Source organism: Acanthochromis polyacanthus, chromosome 7, assembly GCF_021347895.1.
Source record: "Acanthochromis polyacanthus isolate Apoly-LR-REF ecotype Palm Island chromosome 7, KAUST_Apoly_ChrSc, whole genome shotgun sequence".
In the NCBI taxonomy this organism is placed as follows: domain Eukaryota; kingdom Metazoa; phylum Chordata; class Actinopteri; family Pomacentridae; genus Acanthochromis; species Acanthochromis polyacanthus.
In genome coordinates, this window is record NC_067119.1 from 37,225,979 (window position 1) to 37,247,673 (window position 21,695).

The 21,695-nt window shown below is 39.5% G+C and overlaps 1 protein-coding gene across 1 annotated transcript in view; it reads left to right on the forward strand.

Moving 5' to 3' along the window:
- The first annotated feature begins 8,313 nt into the window (after positions 1 to 8,313).
- The window catches only part of npr3 (natriuretic peptide receptor 3), a 58,179-nt gene continuing 44,797 nt past the window's right edge, over positions 8,314 to 21,695 (forward strand). Inside the window, exon 1 of the mRNA XM_022216443.2 lies at positions 8,314 to 9,320. Coding sequence (XP_022072135.2) covers positions 8,660 to 9,320 — 661 coding nt within the window. The 5' untranslated portion in view covers positions 8,314 to 8,659. The remainder of the gene's footprint in view (positions 9,321 to 21,695) is intronic.

The following is a 21,695-nucleotide window of genomic DNA, read 5'->3' on the forward strand; positions in this document are numbered from 1 at the left end:
CCAGTCCAGTGCTGTCACTTTAATGCAAATAGAATGTTGGAGTCACTGTAATATGTTTGTGGTCCATGGTGTCAAATGCCGCACTAAGGTCCAACAAAACAAGCACAGAGACCAGTCCATTATCTCACACTATGAGAAGGTCATTAGTGACTTTCACCAAAGCTTTTTTTCTGCTATGATGCACTCTTGAAGCCTGACTGAAAATTTTCAAACTATTCCTTTGTAAATGTTTACATAATTGATTTGCAACAGTTGTCTCAAGAATTTAAGAGAGAAGTGGGAGGTTGGATATAAGTCTATAGTTAGCTAAAACATCTGGATCAACAGTCGGCTTTTTGAGTAAAGGTTTGGTTCCAGCAACCTTAAAAGACTGTGGTACATAGCCTGTTACTAGTGAGAGACTGATCAAATCTAACATTGAAGAATTAAAGATAAAGCCTCCTTAAAGAGTCTAGTTGGGATTGGGTCTGAAAGACATGTCGATAGTTTAGAAGAAACTGATGAAGAAACTGTTGAAATTAGCTCAGAAAGATGTATAGAATTGAAGAAGTCTAAATATCCATCAGGTCTTACAGCCAATTCTAAAGGAACTGCACTTAATGATACATCTGTGACAGTTGTAGGAAGGGCAAGATTAATTTTTTCTCTGATCGTAACAATTTCATCTCTAAAGAAGCTCATAAGATCTTTGCTGCTCAGAGCGAAAGGAATACAAGGCTCAACAGAGATCTGACTCTTTGTCAGCCTGGTTGCAGTGCTGAAGAGAAAGAAACCTGGGGTTGCTGTTGTTGTTCTCCTCTACTAACAATGAATATTATGCTGTTCTGGCATGACAAAGAGCTTTTCTTAAAACAAATTACTGGACTATTTTTTCACGCTACATAAACTTAATCTAAACTAGTAGAATACCACTTCCTGTACAGCTTTTGTGATGCCTGTGTTGAAGTCTGCAGCAGGCAATTGCAGCAAGGACCAAGGAGCAGGTACTCCCTGAGACATAGCTTTCTTTTTCAAAGGTGCAACACGATCGAGTGTCGTACGTGGTGAGACTGTGGCATTATTAACAAGATAGTACACTTCTTTGGGGGTAAAGTTAGAAAACTTACCCCTTATTTACACATTGAGAAAAGCCAGTTGAGTCTAGTCGTGAATTAAATGCAGTCGTAAGGCTGTCACTATCAATGTCAACATGAATGTTGAAGTCAATCACAATAATAACTTTATCTGAACTGAGTACTGAATCAGATAAAAAAAATCTGAGAATTCAGATAAAAACTCAGAGTAAGGAGCAGACAGACAATACACAAATAGAACTGGTTTCTGAGCTGTCCAGTCTGAGTGTCAGAGACTCACAGTAAGACTTCCAAATGAGCTGTAACCAGATTTAGAACTCTGGTTCATTGTTAAGCTAGAGTGGAGGAGTGCAGCCACTCATCCTCCTCGGCCTGTGGTTAGAGGAATATGACAGTTAGTTTCGCTGGGAGGAGTTGATTCACTCACACTAACCTATTTTTCCTGCTGCAACCAGGTTTCAGTCAAACAAAACAAATCAATCTGGTGATCAGTTATCAAATCATATACTAACAGAGATTTAGACAAGAGAGATCTAAGATTTAACAGACCACATTTAATTGTCCTGTTTCGTCACTCTATTGAAATCGTGCTATAAATTTTTATTAGATTTTTATAGTTATTTTATTTAAAATATTTATTTTGTTTATTTTTTATTTATTGAATTAGTTGAATTTTGGGAGTTGGGAGACAGACACAGTCTCAGTGGAGTTAACTGAGTTACTGGAAAGTGACAACTTTAGGGAGACTTCAGAGAGGTGTGTAAGACTACAACTCTGAATCCTGATCTTAACTCTGGGTTGTCATGCTTTAGGAGTTCTGATAAAATTAGTCATATTCCTAGAAATGAGAACTGCACCAGACAATGTGACATGGATAGGATCTCCCCTAATTAGACAAAGTTTTCCCCCAGAAAGAGCTCCAATTGTCTACGAAGCCCACGTTGTTTGCTGCGCACCACCTCAACAGCCAGTGGTGAAATGACAGCATGCGACTAAGGATATTGTCACTAGTCAGACCAGACAGGGGTCCAGAGAACATTACGGAGTCCGCCATAATTTTAGCGAAGTTACACACCGATGCCACAATAACTTTGGTGATTGGGATAACTGGCTAATTTAACCATTCCTTTATCACTTTTGATGTGTGGTTAATTTTATTGTCCCGGTGGAACACTTAACTGCTGTCAAGAATCAACATTCTTGCTGATGAGGTTTTTATTAGGTGATTTTAGGTTTTTCCAAAGAATGTAAAGGTAATTCTTCTCCTTCATTTTTCCTTTTACTTTTAGTAAAGCATCAATTCTGCTGGCATCAAAACTGTCAGGCCTGCTTTGGCAGGCTCTGGCTGGGGCCCCTCCCTCCTCCTGTTGTCTTATTCCTTTTTAGGTATCCTGTGTGCGGTGCAGGTGAGAGCAATCCTGGGCATCAGCAGAAGCAGGAACAGCTGCACCAGTTCCAATCAGTTGCCTGGCTCTACACCATATATTGGGACGCCAGTCAGCAGTACAACATCGTGAATGCTCACAGTCAGTCAGTGACTCATCCACTCTTGCCAAACTGTCAAGTGTTGAACTCTGAGTAACTCTGCCTCTGTTCTCTTCAGTCTGGACACCCGCCTGCTCCTGGGATTTGTTTTACATGCCCTCTGGACTCAACTGGACCTTTGTGCTCCTACGACTTCATGGACCTTCCCCACCATTCAAGCCCCATCTGCCGTTGCTTTCGCGACCAATAGTTCTTTGCCCCAGCACATTAACACCTTGCCGGCAGTCCGGCCCCAGTACGAGCAAGCATGAGGTGAACTAGAGTATTTTGTGTGTGTGTGTGTGTGTGTGTGTGTGTGTGTGTGTGTGTGTGTGTGTGTGTGTGTGTGTGTGTGTGTGTGTGTGTGTGTGTGTGTGTGTGTGTGTGTGTGTGTGTGTGTGGAGCTCTTACTTTGCAGTATAGGTAATAGACTAAAGTTTGTTTAATTGCTCTAGTGAGCTTAGTTGCTCTTTTGCTCCTGCTCTACTTCTGTTTCCTTGTGAGCTTTAGTTGCTCTTGTTCTACTTCAGTTTCTCTAGTAAGCTTAGTAGCAGTGGTGTAGTGGTCCCTGGAGAAGTGGGTATACTCTTAATTTTCACCTTTTTTTAAAATTAGTCCAGAAAAACGCCCTGTTTTAGAAACAGTGACATAGAAGACTACTCTCTTCAATTTATTCAGTCATTTCTACTTGCCCACTGTTATAAAATTATCATGACTTGATTAGGAGCAGTTTGTAGTTATTACTGGTCACACAAGCAAACTGGATTAATGTAACATGTATTTATCATGAGGCAAACATGGTGTTTCAGTTACTTTTGAACATTTATTTAATAAAATACTTCAAATATGAAGTTGACAGTGCATCCTTGTTCATATTTCATCATGAATAAAACCTCAATATTGTTTTAGGTCAAATCTTAAACTACCTGTCCCCATTCTTGTGTTTTTACTTACTTTAAAATCAACTACCAGCCTAGAGGTTTTCCCACATTATCCCAATCTAGCTAGCTTCAGACTTGCGTTAGAATAACGTTAGCCTTTCAAAACGTTAGTCAGACTCGGCCCGACACTCAGTTTAACCCGTTGCGCTTCAGTTACGCTTCAGTGTCCCGCCCGCGGTACACTTTGAGATGTGCATAAGCAATTTGCTAAATGTCTGAAACTGCAAACGTGATTATACAAACACTATACGCCGATGGAAAGCTTAGATTCTCATGAATCCGCCGGTATAAACCACTTTCAGATGTGATTACCACAGCGGTAATATAAACACATTTGTCCGACAAACAACGAATATCCATCCATCCGTTCTCTATACATGGCTTCAACGTACACAGCGCGACTCACATTTCCGGGTTCATTATTACACACAGATGAAAATATTCCACAAAAACGGCCATAATCCAACCTTGGACATCCAGACGAAACAAGCCAGTAAACTATTTTGTCCAAAACATGTCTTGAAGACGGTATATGATCCACGAATAGGTCGTTTTCGAGGAAATGCACCTCGCGATGTGCGTCCAATATCCCCTGTATTTCTCGTCATATTTTTATTTACAAATAGAATATTAGCGATTTTTTGTACTGAAAATGGCTGGAATTGAATGCAGCTTTAACCACTGGCGACAAAATATCCTCTCCTTGAAATGTGCAGTCATGTTGCCAGTAGTTTAGAACAATGATTCATTTGGAAACCACCTTAAAACTTACCTGAGAATTATATCGTCCATGAAAGTAGGTTCGCTCGATACGTGCTACTCACTTGAAATGTGTTTATTCTGACTTTCTCGCATTTCCACGCATCTTTCAAGCAGACCTGTCAATCAACTGGAGTGCCACAGAGGTGTTAGCAAAATTTTTCTCTGTATGACCCGCCCTACTCTGCCTCTGATTGGCTCATCCCTAAAGTTAACCAATCGAATCAGTGAAGGTAGCATGTACCAGCCAATTACAGGCAGAGGAGGGTTGTTCATGGCTTCATCATCCTTAAGGAAAAGAGGGCTACCTGGCACACAGATATTACTGAATGATGCGCACCAGGGAGCATTAGAAGTGGGTATACGCAATGCTAACTGAAAAATAAGTGGGTATACGCCGTATACCGCCGTATACCCTGGACTACACCACTGCTTAGTAGTAGTAACAAGTAACAAGTAGTTTAGTAGTTGTTGCTCTATGTTCACTCCTGAATTCCTAGGGAGCTAAATTGCTCTAGATACTTATGGTTCTTTCTGTGTTTTGAAAGCATGGTTGCTTAATCGTTGTTATTTTCTGCAGTTGTGGGTTTCAGTGACGGTTTAAGCTTTCCTGCCCAGGCTATACCTGCCGTTGGGTTAGTCTCTTTAGGTTCTTTTTCTGCAGTCCACCCTCTTATAGAGGCACTCTAGCTCTTTGAGTTTTTCTGTATTAGTTCAGTTACTTGTTCACTGGGAATTGTATTTCCTGTTGCTACTGAAAATAAATCAGTGTTTCTGCATCTGTTCATCTCCTCCTCTGTTCCTGAGCTTCTAAAGAAATCTTAACAAAAACAGCTCCAGAGCATAATACTACCACCACCATGCTTGACTGTAGGTTTGTTGTTTTGGGTAATTAAAGATCTCATCTTCTCTCTTCAAAACAAATTTCTGGTCATTGTAACCAAATGGCTCAATTTTTGTTTCATCTGATCGAAGGGCCTTCCTCCAAAATGTCTTTTCATTGTCTATGTGATCAGCAGCAAATATCAGTCCCACATGGTAACGTAAAACATGCTTGACTGAGATCACACTGACACCTGTGTTTGAGCAGATTCTAATTCATTGTGTATCTGATGATTGAGTTTTGTTTTTGTTTTTTTTGTTTTGTTTTTCCTTCTTCTGATCATGGCAGTAACACAACTATGACATGCACTTTATACTTGGAAACAGTTGGATCTGTAGCTGCTTTAAAATGACTCAAGTGGCTTTTCGGCTTGTTCAAGTCAGTGATTTGTATAGTCAGATCTTTGCTGAATTCCTCAGACTTTCCCACTGCAGTGTTTGTGGCTGATTATATGGAGTTTATTAAATCGTCATTAATCAAATTGGCTCAGAAGTCAGCAGCTTTAGTCAGTCAATATTTATGAGAAAATAAAACTATAGCACCAAGGTCAATCAACACAACTATCTACATCACCAAAACTGACAATTTAAGTTGCTGTTTGTATATTTCTGATTGAGCAGATTTTGTTATACTTCCAGAAGATCTGATAAATTTATTAAAAACAAAATGTAGAGGTATTTTTAGTGACAGACATGTTTCATTATTCCATCACAGAAAATTAAGAACTGTAGGAGTTCTTGAAAACTCAAGACTGTTATGATATACATGATCTTTACAAGTGAAAACAAATTGAACATTTTTTTTTTGTTTGTTTTTGTATTTCCTTTGAGCAATCACTCGGCAACAGTGGGGAGAAAAAAGTCCCCTTTACCAGGAAGACCATCTGCTTTGCTCTGTTAGGGTGAGGTTGAGGGGGAGAAAGAACAAGACTGCAAGTGGAGAACAAAAAATGAATATGACAACAATAACCAGACATGTACCTCCAGATCCAAAGAACAGAGGAGAGGAGAGTGAAAAGTCACCCAGCAGTCTAGGCATATAGGAACATAACTAAGGGATGGCACAGAGTCACCTGAACTATCTCTAAAGAATAAATCATTGTAATCTGAATTTTGCAGGGAGTCAGTGATGAGAAGCTAATATCCCTTTTACTGGTTCCTTTGGATTCAGCTGGAAATCTTTCATAGGGTTACTGGGATGTCATGATTATAAAGAATGATAATAGTTCAGACTAGATGTTACAAATGCATGGGCTAGTTTTTCAGGATCAAGATGTTCCTGATTCTGACAATATTATGTAGGTGAAAGAAGGCTGTTCTAAAGACCTGCTATTATGTGTGAATTAAAGGGCATATCCTGATCAAAAACAACTCCAAGGTTCCTCATAATAGAACTGGAGGTCGAGGCAATGTTATCCAGAGAAACTATTTGGTTAGACATTTTTTGGGGGGGTGTTTAGGGTCAAAATATCATTACTTCAGTTTTGTCACAATTTAGAAGGAGAAAATTACACGTCATTTTGTCTGTCCTGAAGACATACTTTATGCTTTACGTACATAAACAAATTGAAATCTATCTGATAAATCTGATTTAAACAAGCCTAGTGTGGAACACTGAATATTATTTTAAATGCTAGAGTCCTCAGCAGGCCTTCATCATCACACAGGCCGTGCTACACAAAGCAGCACTGAATGCTTGCCTATTCATATGATATTAATCTAATGTCATATCTGGACTGCAGCACCAGATCAGTATTGTTGAATCACTGTAACTAAATGTTGGCAGCGCGAACTGTCTGTGCATTTGCTGCATTTCCTCCATGTTTAACCGTCCCAAGGTGTAGCCTGACATTGCCAGCTAAGTGAGTCCTCTTCGAGCCTCCTTCACCATTTACTAAAGATTGATGCAATGGACTGTCTTTCAATATTGCTTGTGGTGTCTTGTTTACTGCTTTTGGGTTCGTAGGGAATCTCACAGGCCCTAATATTATCAGGCACTGATCCTCACACAATAGTCTAGGAGCAACTTTTTAATAATCTCACTTAGTTTAAAGCGAGAACGAGGGCAGGTGTAAAGATGTTGGTGTGTAGTCAGCCTCTTCTCTATTTTCTTTGATCACAAACCCCAAATCTTCAAATAAAGTATTGTTTGCATTTAGGTTGTATATACCTACTATAAATTTTGCATCTGAGTAGTAAATTTATAATTGAAAGTGAATGGTTAGTTTATACCGACACACTGATGCAAACTGCTGAGTTTCAAAGTAACAACTAGGAAAACAATCTTCTGTCAGTTCAGTGCAAAGGTCAGGAATCAAAGAGATTGGCTTATTGTTGATCATAACTTGTGGGGGCTGACATTCTCTCCTTCTTGGTATAAGGCCAATGTAAGAAAGAAGGGACAAACTTACAAATTGACTTTCCATGCATACCTACAGTACAGTGTGAGTCTGGCTGCACAATAAAGCAGTTAATTAGTTGCCTCTCTGTTGTGGTTATATATATAACCACACACACACACACACACACACACACACACACACACACACACACACACACACACACACACACACACACACACACACATCACAGCATATTTTTATTCATATATTTTATCTTATCTGTTGCTATCATTTTATCCCAGGAAGGAGATGCACTCAAAATTTCGTTGTACATATGGCCCATGACAGTAAAGGAATTTGATTTTTGATTTTGAGTTGATTGATTTTGTTTCTGAAAAGTAGTGTTGGCTGTGTTGTCACTGCAGTACGCCTGGGTTCTTCCAAATAAACTACAACAAATTATTCCAAGCAAATTCAGACTATATAAACTATATTTACTCTATAGTATGTTTCCCCTAAAATGTGTTGCCCAAAATGCTTTTTAACAAGGTTTGAAAAATGACTTTTTTAGATTTGACGCAGCCCTAATAAATGTGCATCGTGAATAAATGCATCTTTGAAAAACACAGGAAAGTTCTGTGTTTTGTTACCTGTTTCAGGCCTAAAGAGCCATAATTCCCATTAACTAGCCTACATTAACTCATGCTGTGTTGAAGTGGCTCATTGTGAGCTCGGCAGCAGTGTTGCTTTAAGAAGGAGGTGGGCAGCACTCCGATGACGCAGGAATAATCCTGAAAAGATGCTTCAAAACTCCAGGCCGGAGCCAGCGTGTGTGGTGGCTGCTGACTGAGCTGGAAGAATGTCCGAGCCTGGGAGGATCAACTGTTGAAAGATTATTTTAAGCAGGTTCAGGAGCCTTCGAGGGTTCTTAATGCAGAAAAAACACTATTTGGCAGATTCGTTCCTTCAAAAGACAAATACAGTTATTTACCATAAAGTCATTTACCCACGGCGGAAGGCTTTCTGTTTTCAAGTATATGTGCGCTGCCAAGTGGAGCCAACTTGGGGAAAGAAACTATTGAAGAGCACCTCTCCAACTCTGTTAGTTATCTGAAGTGGGATTTTGGAAAGTGGCATCATGCCATACTTCACCACATTGTGTGTCTACTTTTTGATGGTCCTGAACCCAGTTATGACAAACACCATCACCGAGGACATAGAGGTTTTGGTATTTTTGCCACAAAATAACTCCTTCCTGTTCTCATACGCAAGAGTCGCACCAGCGATCCGTTACGCGCAGCAGAAGATGAAGGCAGACGGGAACCAGTACTCTGGGTTCCACTTCAATATCCACTTTGAGAACTCCGACTGTGTCAATGATGCTCTGTTTACGTTAGTGGACAGATCGTGTGGCCAGAAGCCGGATCTGATCCTGGGTCCGGTGTGCGAGTACGAGGCGGCGCCCGTAGTGAGGGTGGCATCTCACTGGAAAATCCCGGTGATCTCAGCAGGTGCCCTGGCCACCGGCTTCGGAAACAAGAAAACCGAGTTCTCCCACCTGACCCGCATAGCCCCGTCCTACGTGAAAATGGCAGAGACTTTCACCGCAATGTTTGAGCATTTCACCTGGAAGAGCGCGCTGCTTGTCTACGAAGACGACAAGGAGGAGCGGAACTGTTTCTTCACTTTAGAAGGAGTCTACCATCTAATGGCCGACTATACTATTAAAACATACTCATTTTCAGAGGAGGATCCCTTAAACGTCGACGACATCCTCCAGAACATCTATGACATTGAAGGTAAAGCAGCTTTCATTGTTTCCTTTTGAAGCCTTGATAAATCAGATGGTCTATAGCTCACTTTAAAAAAAAACCCTCAGTAGTCACTTTAGAAATTCCTTAAATGTACTAGAATCATTTATCTGATAAGTCACTCTGTAAACAGTAAGTGTTTTGTGTGAAATGCAACCTGCAGTCCACAACCCAAAGATCCCAACTATAATTTTAAAAGCTGTTTAACTAATTAACAAATAATTATCATCTAAATAAAACCACCATGCTTAAACAAATTGCCTGCTGTTGCTAATGAAACTAAAATGTAAATCTGTATGTCTTATAATTTTATCCATGCCTCTTTACATTTAGCATAGTATGAAGCATATTCATCAATAGTTGAGATCTTTAGCTCATATGCTGCTTCTGCAGTCTGAGTTCGACAAATCTATCATATCTTTCAAAGTATAAATCATTTTAGTGACATTTTTTGTATGTTTCTCACCCCCTACTGCTCTTCAAACACAGAATTACATTGTCCAGGAAGAAACAGAAGGAATTATGTATTTTTATTAAAAATAACAGAGTTTGTCCCACATGACTTACAGTGCCATCATATTAAGAGGGGATCCCGTTTAGGGGCTATCATGGACAGAAATGTTCATCTATCACGTAAATAATTGTATCGCTATCTTAAATTATGCAAGTTTGCAATTTATTTAATTACCTTAGTGTTTCATTGGATATCCCAGATGTCACTTTAGGAAGCGCTATTGTTTAGACATCTAATCATTATTTTTATCTGCTTCATCTCCTGTAGGGAGATAAAGGCGTCTGGAGCTTATCCTATGTGACAAAGAGCTGGGGGTCAACAGTCACAGGGCTTACTTTGACATTTATCATGGATTTAAAATGAGAGAGAGAGAGAGAGAGAGAGAGAGAGAGAAAGAGAGCCTTCAACTCCTTCTCATTTCCTGTTCTCCTGGAGAGCCAAATAACAGCACTGTTGCTGATATTGTAGGAGCTGAAACTGAGTAGAAAACTGTGATGGGCATAGATGTGTATTTATTTGTCCTTACCCCACCCACACTCTGCATCACTCTGACAGTCTTACATAACGTCCTGCATGCTGTTGGCATGCAACATCATCTGATGTCCACAGACTGCAGAGACATATGGTTTAATTATTTGATATTGCTTTAAGGATTTTTGAACTGACAGAGAGAAAATGAGTGAGTGAAATAGGATGTATGTGATATTGATGAGTGGTCTTGTTACATTCATGTAATACCTTAAAAACAGTTTTTAAGACAGATAACCGAAGGTGATATATCTATCAGTAGCTGTGTTTGTTTGTTTGAAAATGTAGTTATTCTTGGGTAGAAAATAAACCCTTTCAAATGAACTAGCTATTCAGTAATACATAGAATTGTTTAGTATGATTTTCTTCTCAGTTCTTTGACTTGCACATACTTATGTGGGAAACGTACACAAAAGATTTCATGTTAGATGATGCTGTTACACATCTCAGCTTTGCCAACAGTAGTCATGCAGACAGCATTCAGCACCCCGGCACTCAGATCAGATGTGACTGTGCAGTACAGTGCCATTAATCATGCTGTCACCTTCACCTTTCCAGAACACATTTTACACATACAGAAGGCTTTGGCTAAATGCCACCTCAAAACCTGGCTTTCCACAAATAAAGAAATACTGTGAGTGGAGATTTTAAGGCACTTTGTAAATTGTTGTGTATTGTGCATGTCTGTCACTGGAAGATGCTCATGTGCATGAGCGTAAGCAAATGCAACTGCCAAAGCACTCTAAACAACATTGTTAGTCTGCCCCTGGTAGTATCCTTCAAAAGCACAGTCTTATTATGCACTGTCAGACTAGCTGTTATAGTGCTTTTTGAGCCGCCAGACCTAAGGGAATCATCCACATATCTATCACTGTGTTGTTGTTTTTTTTTAATCATTTAATAATTTACCCCGATTGATGTGCATCTACAGTGTACAGCAGTCCCAAGCTTTGAACTCATCTGTTTATGGTTGAAGTTTGGATTGTGTGTTGCACAGGGTTTGCAAGTGAACAACCCTTTTCACGTGCCGCCACAAATTATTAGTTATATTGAGTTTGGGGCTCTGATTCGGCCACTCCAGAACATATACCTTGTCATTTGTTCACCCTTTTTGTGCAGCCTTGGCTGTATGCTTTAGGACAGTTTCTTGCTACAAACATATCTTCTCCCAAGTTTCAGTCCTCTTGCAGACTGCATCAGATTGTTCTGTGATTTCCCTTTACATCATGATGTTGCTATCACTGCATGTTTGGTGTCCAGCAAACACAGCGTCTGGTGTTATGGCCAAAAAGCTTAATTTTGGCATCTCCAAACCAAAGAACCTTCTTCTAGTTGACTGCAGAAGCTCTCACATGCTCTCAGTGTCTCCTACCTCAGCCACTGAAGCTTGTAACTCATTTAGAGGCATCATTAACCTGGCAATAGCCAGATTAATAATTGTGTAGTACTTGATAGTACTCCACAATATCAATCTGGGACCGCTCCATGTAAATCCGTTCGGAGGAAAAAGGCACGGATTGGACAATGCAACAGTATGTCCCGCCTCTGACAGGTTTGTTTTTAGCCAATCGCGGGATCTTCACAATGAGCGGAGCCAATTGTTAGATTAAACTCTTACCAAAACCCGTAGGTAAAAAAAGCACAAACATCTTTACCATCCAGAAATGCGCAAAGCGCCTCTCGTTGTTCTTCCTTCAAAGAAGCGATAGGAGATTCGGCTAAAACTGACTTAATAGCAGCATCTACACGATCGTTGTCCTCCGTTGCCATGTTTGTTTTGATCTACTGGCGCTTGGTGTCGTCGTCACACCCGGATATCCCGCCCATTATCCCGCCCCACACACGAATTCTGCTGCATGATTGGCTTGAACCAACTTCGTGCTGTACGAAAAGTGAAGGTGGGAGCAGAGCAAGATGGTTTCTTGAGAGATTTGTGAACTCACAAATATTGCGAGAAATCAACTTGCTGGCAAGGTTAAGGCATCATAGGTATCTTGGTGGCCTCCTTCACTAGTCTTTATTACATGATCACCCTGTTTTTGAGGACAGCCCTCTTCAGACAGATTTATGAATGTGCCATATTCCTTCCATTTGTTTGTATGAATTTATCTGTACTCAAACATTTTCTGGTGTCAGTCCTCAAACTTATGCTTGACAGTTACCTTTTCCCAAAGTCATAGCCAGAACACATTCATTGCACATAGATGACCTCCATTTCACTAATTGTGTGACTTCTAGCACCAATTAGCTGCACACTTGTTGAATTAGATGAGCCACTTTAAAGGGGGTGAATACTTATATCAGAAAGGGAAAGGGAAAACTTCCAAATGGAATGAAGTCTTTGTCTATGACTTAGTCTTACTTAGAACTCCTTGTTTTGACCATGTCACCTTCAACAGGGTTTCAGTCTGCAGTTCATGCTTCATAGCTTGCTGTTCTGCCTGAACCAGATTTCCAACCTGTTCCACTCAACACCACACTCTTTATACTTCGATTATTTTCAGATTAGCCTTTTTATAATTTTTGCCTTTAAAACCTGCACAAAATTTGGCTTAATCTTTAGAAAACCTAGTTCTGATTTGAATATTAAAACTTTATGCATTGCGGTGCTTTCTGTGCATTCATGTTTACAATAGTTGAGTATGGAAATTATGACTAATTCTGACTTGTAACATAACAGTGACAACTGATGCCGATTTAATATCTGCTTTATGGTGTTAGACATGTCAGGATTGCTGTCATGTGACAGCAAAAATAAAAGGAGTTTGTGGAAAGAATATTCAGTAAAACAAAAAGCCTAAATGCAAGATTGCTTTTGACAAAGTTTGTGACAAAGGCACGTGATGATTCCAGCGCAGATAATTAAGAGCAATAGGAGTCCTGAGAAACTCAAGACTGCCCTGATATGTATGGTCTTAGGCGTATGCAAACTTTTTTCAAGAGTATACATATTTTTCTGGGGTATTTTTTGTTTTTGTCTTTTGTTATTAGACAACAAATTAAGTATGAACAAGTAGCTGAAATACAGCCCTTTAAGATTGTGTGGTAACCAGCGGTCACTTTCAAGCTACGGTGAATTGAAAATGAAGTATTCACCATGAGATTCCTGGTTTTGTAGCTGTGAAATTGTCCAAAAAAACCTGACCATACACTGGATAAAGACAGTGGCTTTGCTGTCAATTTGACTATATTTTCATTGAATATAAAGCTGCTATCATATTCAATTTAATTCAGTCTTATTTATATAGCGCTAATTCACAACATACAGTCATGGAAAAAAATTATTAGACCACCCTTGTTTTCTTCACTTTCTTTCTTGTTCATTTTAATGTCTGGTGCAACTCAACATACATTTATTTGGACAAATAATAAATGTACAACAAAAATAGCTCAGAAGAGTTTAATTTAAAAGCTGATATCTAAGCCATGGGCTGCACAGTGGATGGTGGTTAGCACTTGTAGTTGGAAGATTCCCAGTTCGCATCCCGACTTTCCCGGGATCTTAGGACATGGAGTTTGCATGTTCTCCCTGTGCATGTGTGGTTCTAAACTGCCAGTAGGTATGAATGCGAATGTGATTGTTTGTCTGTACATGTAGCTCTGTGACAGACTGGCGACCTGTCCAGGGTGTCCCCTGCCTTCACCCAAGTCAGCTGGGATAGACTCCAGCACCCCCGTGACCCTAATGATCATTAAGCAGAATGGATGGATGGATGTCTAAGTCATTTTCCATAGTTTTCTTGATAATAACTAGGGATGTCTGATATTGACTTTTTTGCCAGCTACAATGCAAACAATAAAAATAAATAAAAATTAAATAATAAAAACACAGAAACATTTAAAAAAAACATTTACTGTGCTACAAGAACTGGTAAGCTATCTATTTCTTGTTTCTTTCTGGCATCTTTTACTTCTGTAAGTGTTGAGGCAATGTTAATTTTTGTGTCTGCCATATGTTTCTCTGGCTGCATCATCATAAAAAAATGAACAAGCACATGAAGACTGTTATCCAGGTCTGGCTCGTGGCTTTGTCATATTCAATGAAAGCACATTTTTTGAGATTTTCAGGAAGACCTTTCTTGTTGTGTATTTATGGAACCAGCATGCTGATTTGACACAGAGAGTTTGGACAAAGCATTTTTATCTTCAGCCAACGTTTTGTACAGATTAATGAGTAGCTATGATCTGGTGAACAACAAGTCGTGTTCTGCAATGAACGAGCACACACGTGTTTTTAAATCACAAACCCCGTGAGCCTGACGTCGGTACCTCAGCGGTGGATGTTGCTCCCGGTAAACGAGTTTCAGAGCAGACAGCGACTCTATGGGTCTGACTCGTGGTGTGGCAGCTAGGGCTGCAACAACGAATCGATTAACTCGATAATAATCGATTATTAAAGCATTGGCAACGAATTTCATTATTGATTCTTTGTGTCGCGTGATTCTGTTGAGCAATCTTAGGAGTTGAACAGAGTGAGGTGGAGGCAGAACGGAGGCGGTATTTTCAAAGGAAAGGTAAATTCAACAAATGAAACATTACTGACGCGGAGAAAACTCTTTGACCGAAGTCCTCATAAGTGTGGGAGCATTTCTCGCTTCACAAAACAACTACACAGGCATGCACCTGAAAATCACACGGATGGCGGACGGTCACGAGCAGGCCACTACGTGGTCACGTGACAGCGCATTCAGCTTGAGGTGGATAAACACAGCGGCTCGGCCGCGAAGTTTTACTTTTATTTTGAAAACACTTAAGTGAAAAGTATTTCTGAAAGCATTTGAGGCAAGAAATAATCTGTGCTGCAGCTGAATCTGTCCTCGTTTTAGGTCACCGATGCAAAATTTAGATGTTTGAGGACCTATGTTTGTTCAGTTTTAAAGTGAGGAAACGTAGCGTTAGTCTCTCTAGTAGCTCGCCTGATGCTAGCGTTTGCTTGTTAGCTGATTAATTACATTGATAGGACACGTGTGTGAGAGATGCTTTTTATTTCACTTTAATCAGCTTAAGCAGAGTTTGAATATGCATTATAAATAAATGTAACTTGCACATAATAGTGGTAATAATTTGAAGGTTAAGCCTCAAGTTTTCATTTTCTGACAAAGTTTGAGTGAAGACACTGGTCTGTGTTGGAGTGAGGCAGGATTAAAAAATTGCATTGACAGGTTCATGATGAGAAAGACATCATGTACACCACAGCAAGCAGCTGTCTGACTGAGAGCATCCTCAATGTAGCCCAGGCTCTAAATTGTACTTCAGTGTATCACTTATCCTCTAAAACAGTCAATTAGAAGGGTAGTTAAAATCCTTAAAACAATAACTCTTATTTTGAAATAAGTAGACTATTCATCTGAGTAGATTTACATGTGGAAAAAAATGGTTAAAATGTTATTAGTGAGTGACACTGAATTAGGTCAGATAAAAATATATTTGATAAAAGCATATTTAAAATGTAGGAGCCATTTTGATGAAGAGAATGGGGAGAAAAAAACGTTTTGCCAAGAAGAGGAAAAATAATCCTTGAGTGTCTTATTTTGAAGGGCTAGATTCCATGACCCATAAGCCCCAAAACCCTGTGAGCCTATTGGCCATTAGCGTCAGGTGACCAACAGTATTTCTTCTTCCTGTGGTCCTTTCTGGACGATGAGAAAGCCGTGCATGCTGCCTCGTTTTGCGTCGGAGCGTTTATATTGTCCTTTATCATCTTCTTGAGCGGTGTGAGCGGCCAGATGGCTGGAGCTAATCACTCGAGGTGAAATGCTGTAGCCGCGCCATTTTCATGTTGACTCGGCGGTCACGTTTTTTTTGTTGTCATCTTCTTCATTGATGAAACCATCAATGGGGAATTGAGCCGTACCCCATCAGGAGCTGGAGCGGTTCCTGCTGATTCGAGGGAGATTCCAGGTTCTACGACCAAGAGATTCCCAGTGTGAGCTGGGTGGCGAGCCAGACCCCAACTGTTCATTGTCAGAGTGTGCAGGATTCCCGATTCTTGTCTTCATCAACCATGCGGTAGGATTAAATGAACATTAACGCACTGACATTGATCGACAAAAGGGCCCCAACGAAACAAAAGACTAATTTGGGAACAATTTAAGTTTTTTTGCCGGCTTTATTATTTTAGTTTGTTGTTTTTCATGCACTGTCTGGACATATTGCTGTGTTCAGTTTTCTTTCTGTCTGTAGCAATAATAAGTGACGACACAAACAAAATATTGTTGTCTGTGTCAATATTGACGTTCAGAAATACTGGCTCTTAACAACTTGGATTCTTCTGGTACTGGTCCAATTGCTATTGTGGATCTATACTCACCTATGCTCTGTTACTGCAACGTAATAAGGGTTACATCAACATGATCATCACTGACATGAGGCCTCTGTCGATGGTTGAAGAAGAAGGCATTACTACAATGATCTTATTTGCTCTGTCAGTCCAAATCTTCTATTTCTGAATAAAGAGGCAAAAATTGAAAGTGTGTTTTTTTTTCCCGATTCATCAATTAATTGAAAAAATACTTGACCGATTATCCAACCATCTATCCTCTACGTATACACCCCTTTATCCTCACTAGGGTCACAGGGGGTGCTGGAGCCTATCCCAGCTGACTCGGGTGAAGGCAGGGGACACCCTGAACAGGTCACCAGTCTGTCACAGGGCCCGATTAATCGATTATTACAATGATCGTTAGTTGCAGCCCAAGTGGCAGCACGTTGTTGCCGCTAGTTGCGTACATAAGCTTTTTTTAACACACGGTGCAGAAGCAAGTACCCGGCCCCTTCAGTTTTTTTCACCAGCAACCAAAGGGCTTTCAGTCTCTGTTTAACTCTTCCAACCACGCAAAGCGCCATTTACTTTTACTCCGCCAAGGAACCTGACGGAGTTATGTGACGGTTGACGTACGTTTGTCCTTCTGTATATTTGTCGGTACACAGCATTACTCAAAAAAGCTGAATAACGGATTTGGATGAAATTTTCAGGGAAAGTCAGAAATGACACAAGGACCAAGATTTTGGCAGTGATGCTTATAGTTTGAATCCATGAATTTGTTAAAGATTTCTGTATTACTGCATGACTATAACCACGAAAAAGGGGACTCCCCTACAGCTGGATCTCAACGTCTTTCTAAGAACCACCCACACTTTACTTCTCATTGGCTAGTGATATTAGTTTGGTAGAGAGCAAAAGCTGCATTCCCCTCATTCCATTGGTAGACGAACTCGACTGGCAATGTAGTCTTATCTTCTTCTTTTTTTGTTTGTTTTGGAGCTAAACGCCGGCGCCACATGCTGAAAAACCGGTATGGTTGTTGACACGCTTTAGGATGAAGTTTGATGATGTGATTATTTGCTCGCCGGTAAATGCCGGCGAAATCCAGGCATTATTTTATCGGTTTTAATGATAGGCAAAAAACAACAACAAAAATATTGACCGATAATGAATTTTTATGCCAATATCCGGCCAGTAATATCGGTGGGACGATGATATCAGACATCCCTAATAATAACCAATGTCACTTAGGATTATTGGTCATGTACTTACGTGAGTAACTATGGTATTGTACTGCCAAAACAGTGCTTTTAGGCATTCCATGTGTTCTTTTCTGACATATTAGTCACATGATACACACAGGAGTTGGTACTTGATTGCATAACCATTGTTTCTGATGACTGCAGCCAAGTGTCTTGGCATGCTTTCCATTAGCTTCTGACATTGTTCTGCAGCAGCACATTTCTGTTGCACAAATTCAAACAAATTTGCTTTTTTGGGGGGCTTGTGGTTCTCCATTTTGTGTTTGATGATTTTCCACAGGTTTTCAATTGGATTTAGATCTGGTGATTGAGCAGGCCAACACATGGTTGGAAAGTTCTGGTTCTCCATCCAGGCTTTAACTGACCTTGCCGTGTGGTCAGGGGGATTGTCTTGTTGGAAAATCCAGTCATTCTTGGCAGGAAAGAGTTTTCCAGCTGAGGGAAGAAGACTTCAAGAATAGTCCTGTACATGACCTGGTTCATTTGCCCTTCACACAATTGCATTAGCCCTGTTCCACCCATACTGAAACAACCCCAGATGGTCAGTGATGCACCCCCATGTTTTACTGTAGAGGGAAAACAGTCTGGTTTGTAGGCTTCTCCAGGCTTCCTCCTAACCAGTAAGTTGGCTGGAGTGGGCATCAGCTGAAAATTGGATTCATCACTGAAGAGAACCGTAGCCCGTTCATCAAGAATCTAATCCTTGTGATCCCCCACTGGAGATTCCCCAGCAAAGAGTAACCAGGCTTTCCTCTGCCTTTCATTAATGAAGGGCTTCTTCTGTGCCCTGTGTGACTTCAGACCAGCTTCAAGAAGTTGGTTTCAAACTGTCCTTGCCAAACAAGTCAAATTTCTCGACAGTGCCCACTCATTTTTAAGGTCCCTGGAAGTCTGACGACGAATCCTGACATAGGAACACATGAGTCATCTCGTGGAATAGAAAGACATTGTCCTTTTTTTATGTTTTTTTTTTTAAAGAAAAGAAAGACATTTCCTGCCACGACTAGCTAGCAATTTGATACCATGTTCTGCTTGTTTTTGCTTGTTGTAGTGAGTGGCTGTCTTGGAGATCTTTAGTTTTAGTGCTACCTGTCTCTCACTCATGCCAATTTGCAGCAGTGCCAAGATAGCTGCCTTTGTGGCTTCACATAATTCTAGGCCTTTGCATGTGCATTGTTGCTTATGACATGAAATGGGAATATAATTAAGCTTAATCATGTCAAATAGAACATACAGTATTTTGTAATCAGCTGCATTTTTTTTCTTCAGGTAATATACCTTTAGTGGTACCAGGCATTGAAATGAACAAGAAACTGAAGAAAACAAGGGTGGTCTAATCATTTTTTCTGACTGTGTGTCATCTCATAGAACTTCACATAGTAACACGAAGACCTTACAAAAGTCAGCTAACAATTTTGCAAAAAGTAGAAAAGGATTTAGCACCTTTGTACTTTTAAAATATCCTCTGTGTCCATGTTGTACTTTGTTAAATTTACAAAGCAAATTTTTTCACTTTGTTAAGTGAAGGGTTTGATAAAAAAACAGTTGTGCACTTTAATGTATAAACCTTTCTTTCCATTTCATACTCTCCTTACCTTGTTTGGGCAAAAATATATTGCTTGCACTGGTCACACTACTTTGGTCTACATTGAAATATCTCATCGCCCACTTAATGAATACCATAATATATGGTACTGATATTCCTTGTCCCCAACATTATAAAGTCTGTGACTCAGTGATCCCCCGATTTTACCTCTAGCACCACCAGCAGGTCAAACTGAACTATCTCAGCATTTATTTGATGATGAATTGGAAATATTCATGTTGCCCAGTCAGTGAATCTCAGTGACTGTGATGTGTTGGCCTGACTTTTATTTAGTATCACAATATTTATCATCTGTTCAGACTATCAGTTTGTCCAATTTTGTGCTTTCATGTAAAGGATATTAATGAAGAATTACTAATCAATTAATTGCTTCTAAATTCTTTTAATTTAACATATTTTATAGTAGTCATGCTACAGAATTAATTTGGGACCACACAGATGCCCCCTGATGGTATTTTATTGAAAAGTATATTTGAATTCATTCCTCCTCTGCATGATGACGATAAAGTGTTTTTTATCATCCATGTAATATAATGATACAATACGATATATTTTAAAATAAGTCCCAATAAAACAAATGGTAAATTTTAGAGTCTTTTTCGAGACTGGTGTAAACATCTTTTACAATTTACAGACTCAACATTCCACTGTAACTACTTTTGTATTTAGCATAGTTGTGTGCACTTATTTTCACTTTCATTTTCAGGCGTACTCTGATTCCGTTTCAAATGAAAGGGATTTATATAATCCTGAAAAACCATAGGTATGTTTCCACTGTGTCTCATTGTTTTAAAGTGTTTCTTGACCAGTGTGACTTTGTCAGGAAACCAGGTTTCCAGATCATTTCAGAACCTCACCTTGTAAACTACAAAATTATTATTTAAGGTTCTATCAGTTCTTCTCTATCCAGGTTACTGAAGTGAGCCATTAGCGCATCATCAGCCATCAGTTTCTACGGGTCTGGGAAAAGCAGTGCCTTTGGCTGTGCTTTTATAATTGCATTACAAATAGACCTGTGGTGGAGATAAACATCATGATACAATAGAGGAGCATCAGTTTCAGTTAAACTGAACAGTGGTGGGACAGAAATTGTTATTGACAAACAAAGTTTCATGGACAGTTATGTAAAAGATAGCATTTTTTTCCTGTTAAAGCACCAAGGGTAAATTAATGTCTTTTCTTTAGACTGCATATATTATTGGAGCAAATCCACTTAATTAACTTGAGGTACATTAAGAGAGAATTTAGCCTCTAAATTATTGTAAAATTTTATCTTCAGAGACTGATGATATACATTTTAATGATGGCTCTATGCAAATTCTGGAACTTCATTTGGAATTAACTGCTTGGGATTTTCTGGATAGGGAATATCTTGCTCACTGAAGTTCAGACATGGAAAAATTTATGATTCCTCAGCTTCTGGAAAGAAAAGTATATATATATATATATATATATATATATATATACTTTTCTTTCCAGTGTTCATCAGAGTTTACTGGTGTGCCAGAAATTAAGGAACTGAGAAAGGTGTGATTTAATGCGCTAATTTATTTAACGTGTTATTTTTGCGGTAATTAATTAATTGAAATTAACGCGTTGAAGTCCCAGCCATAATACACACGTGGACAAAATTGTTGGTACCCCTCAGTTAAAGAAGGAAAAACCCACAATTCTCACTGAAATCACTTGAAACTCACAAAAGTAACAATAAATAAAAATTTATTGAAAATTAAGTAATCAAAATCAGCCATCACTTTTGAATTGTTGATTAACATAATTATTTAAAAAAACAAACTAATGAAATAGGACTGGACAAAAATGATGGTACCCATAACTTAATATTTTGTTGCACAACCTTTTGAGGCAATCACTGCAATTAAACGATTTCTGTATTTGTCAATGAGCGTTCTGCAGCTGTCAACAGGTATTTTGGCCCACTCCTCATGAGCAAACAGCTCCAGTTGTCTCAGGTTTGATGGCTGTCTTCTCCAAATGGCATGTTTCAGCTCCTTCCACATATGTTCAATGGGATTCAGATCTGGGCTCATAGAAGGCCACTTTAGAATAGTCCAACGCTTTTCTCTCAGCCATTCTTGGGTGTTTTTGGCTGTGTGTTTTGGATCGTTGTCCTGTTGGAAGACCCATGACCTGCGACTGAGACCAAGCTTTCTGACACAAGGCAGCACAT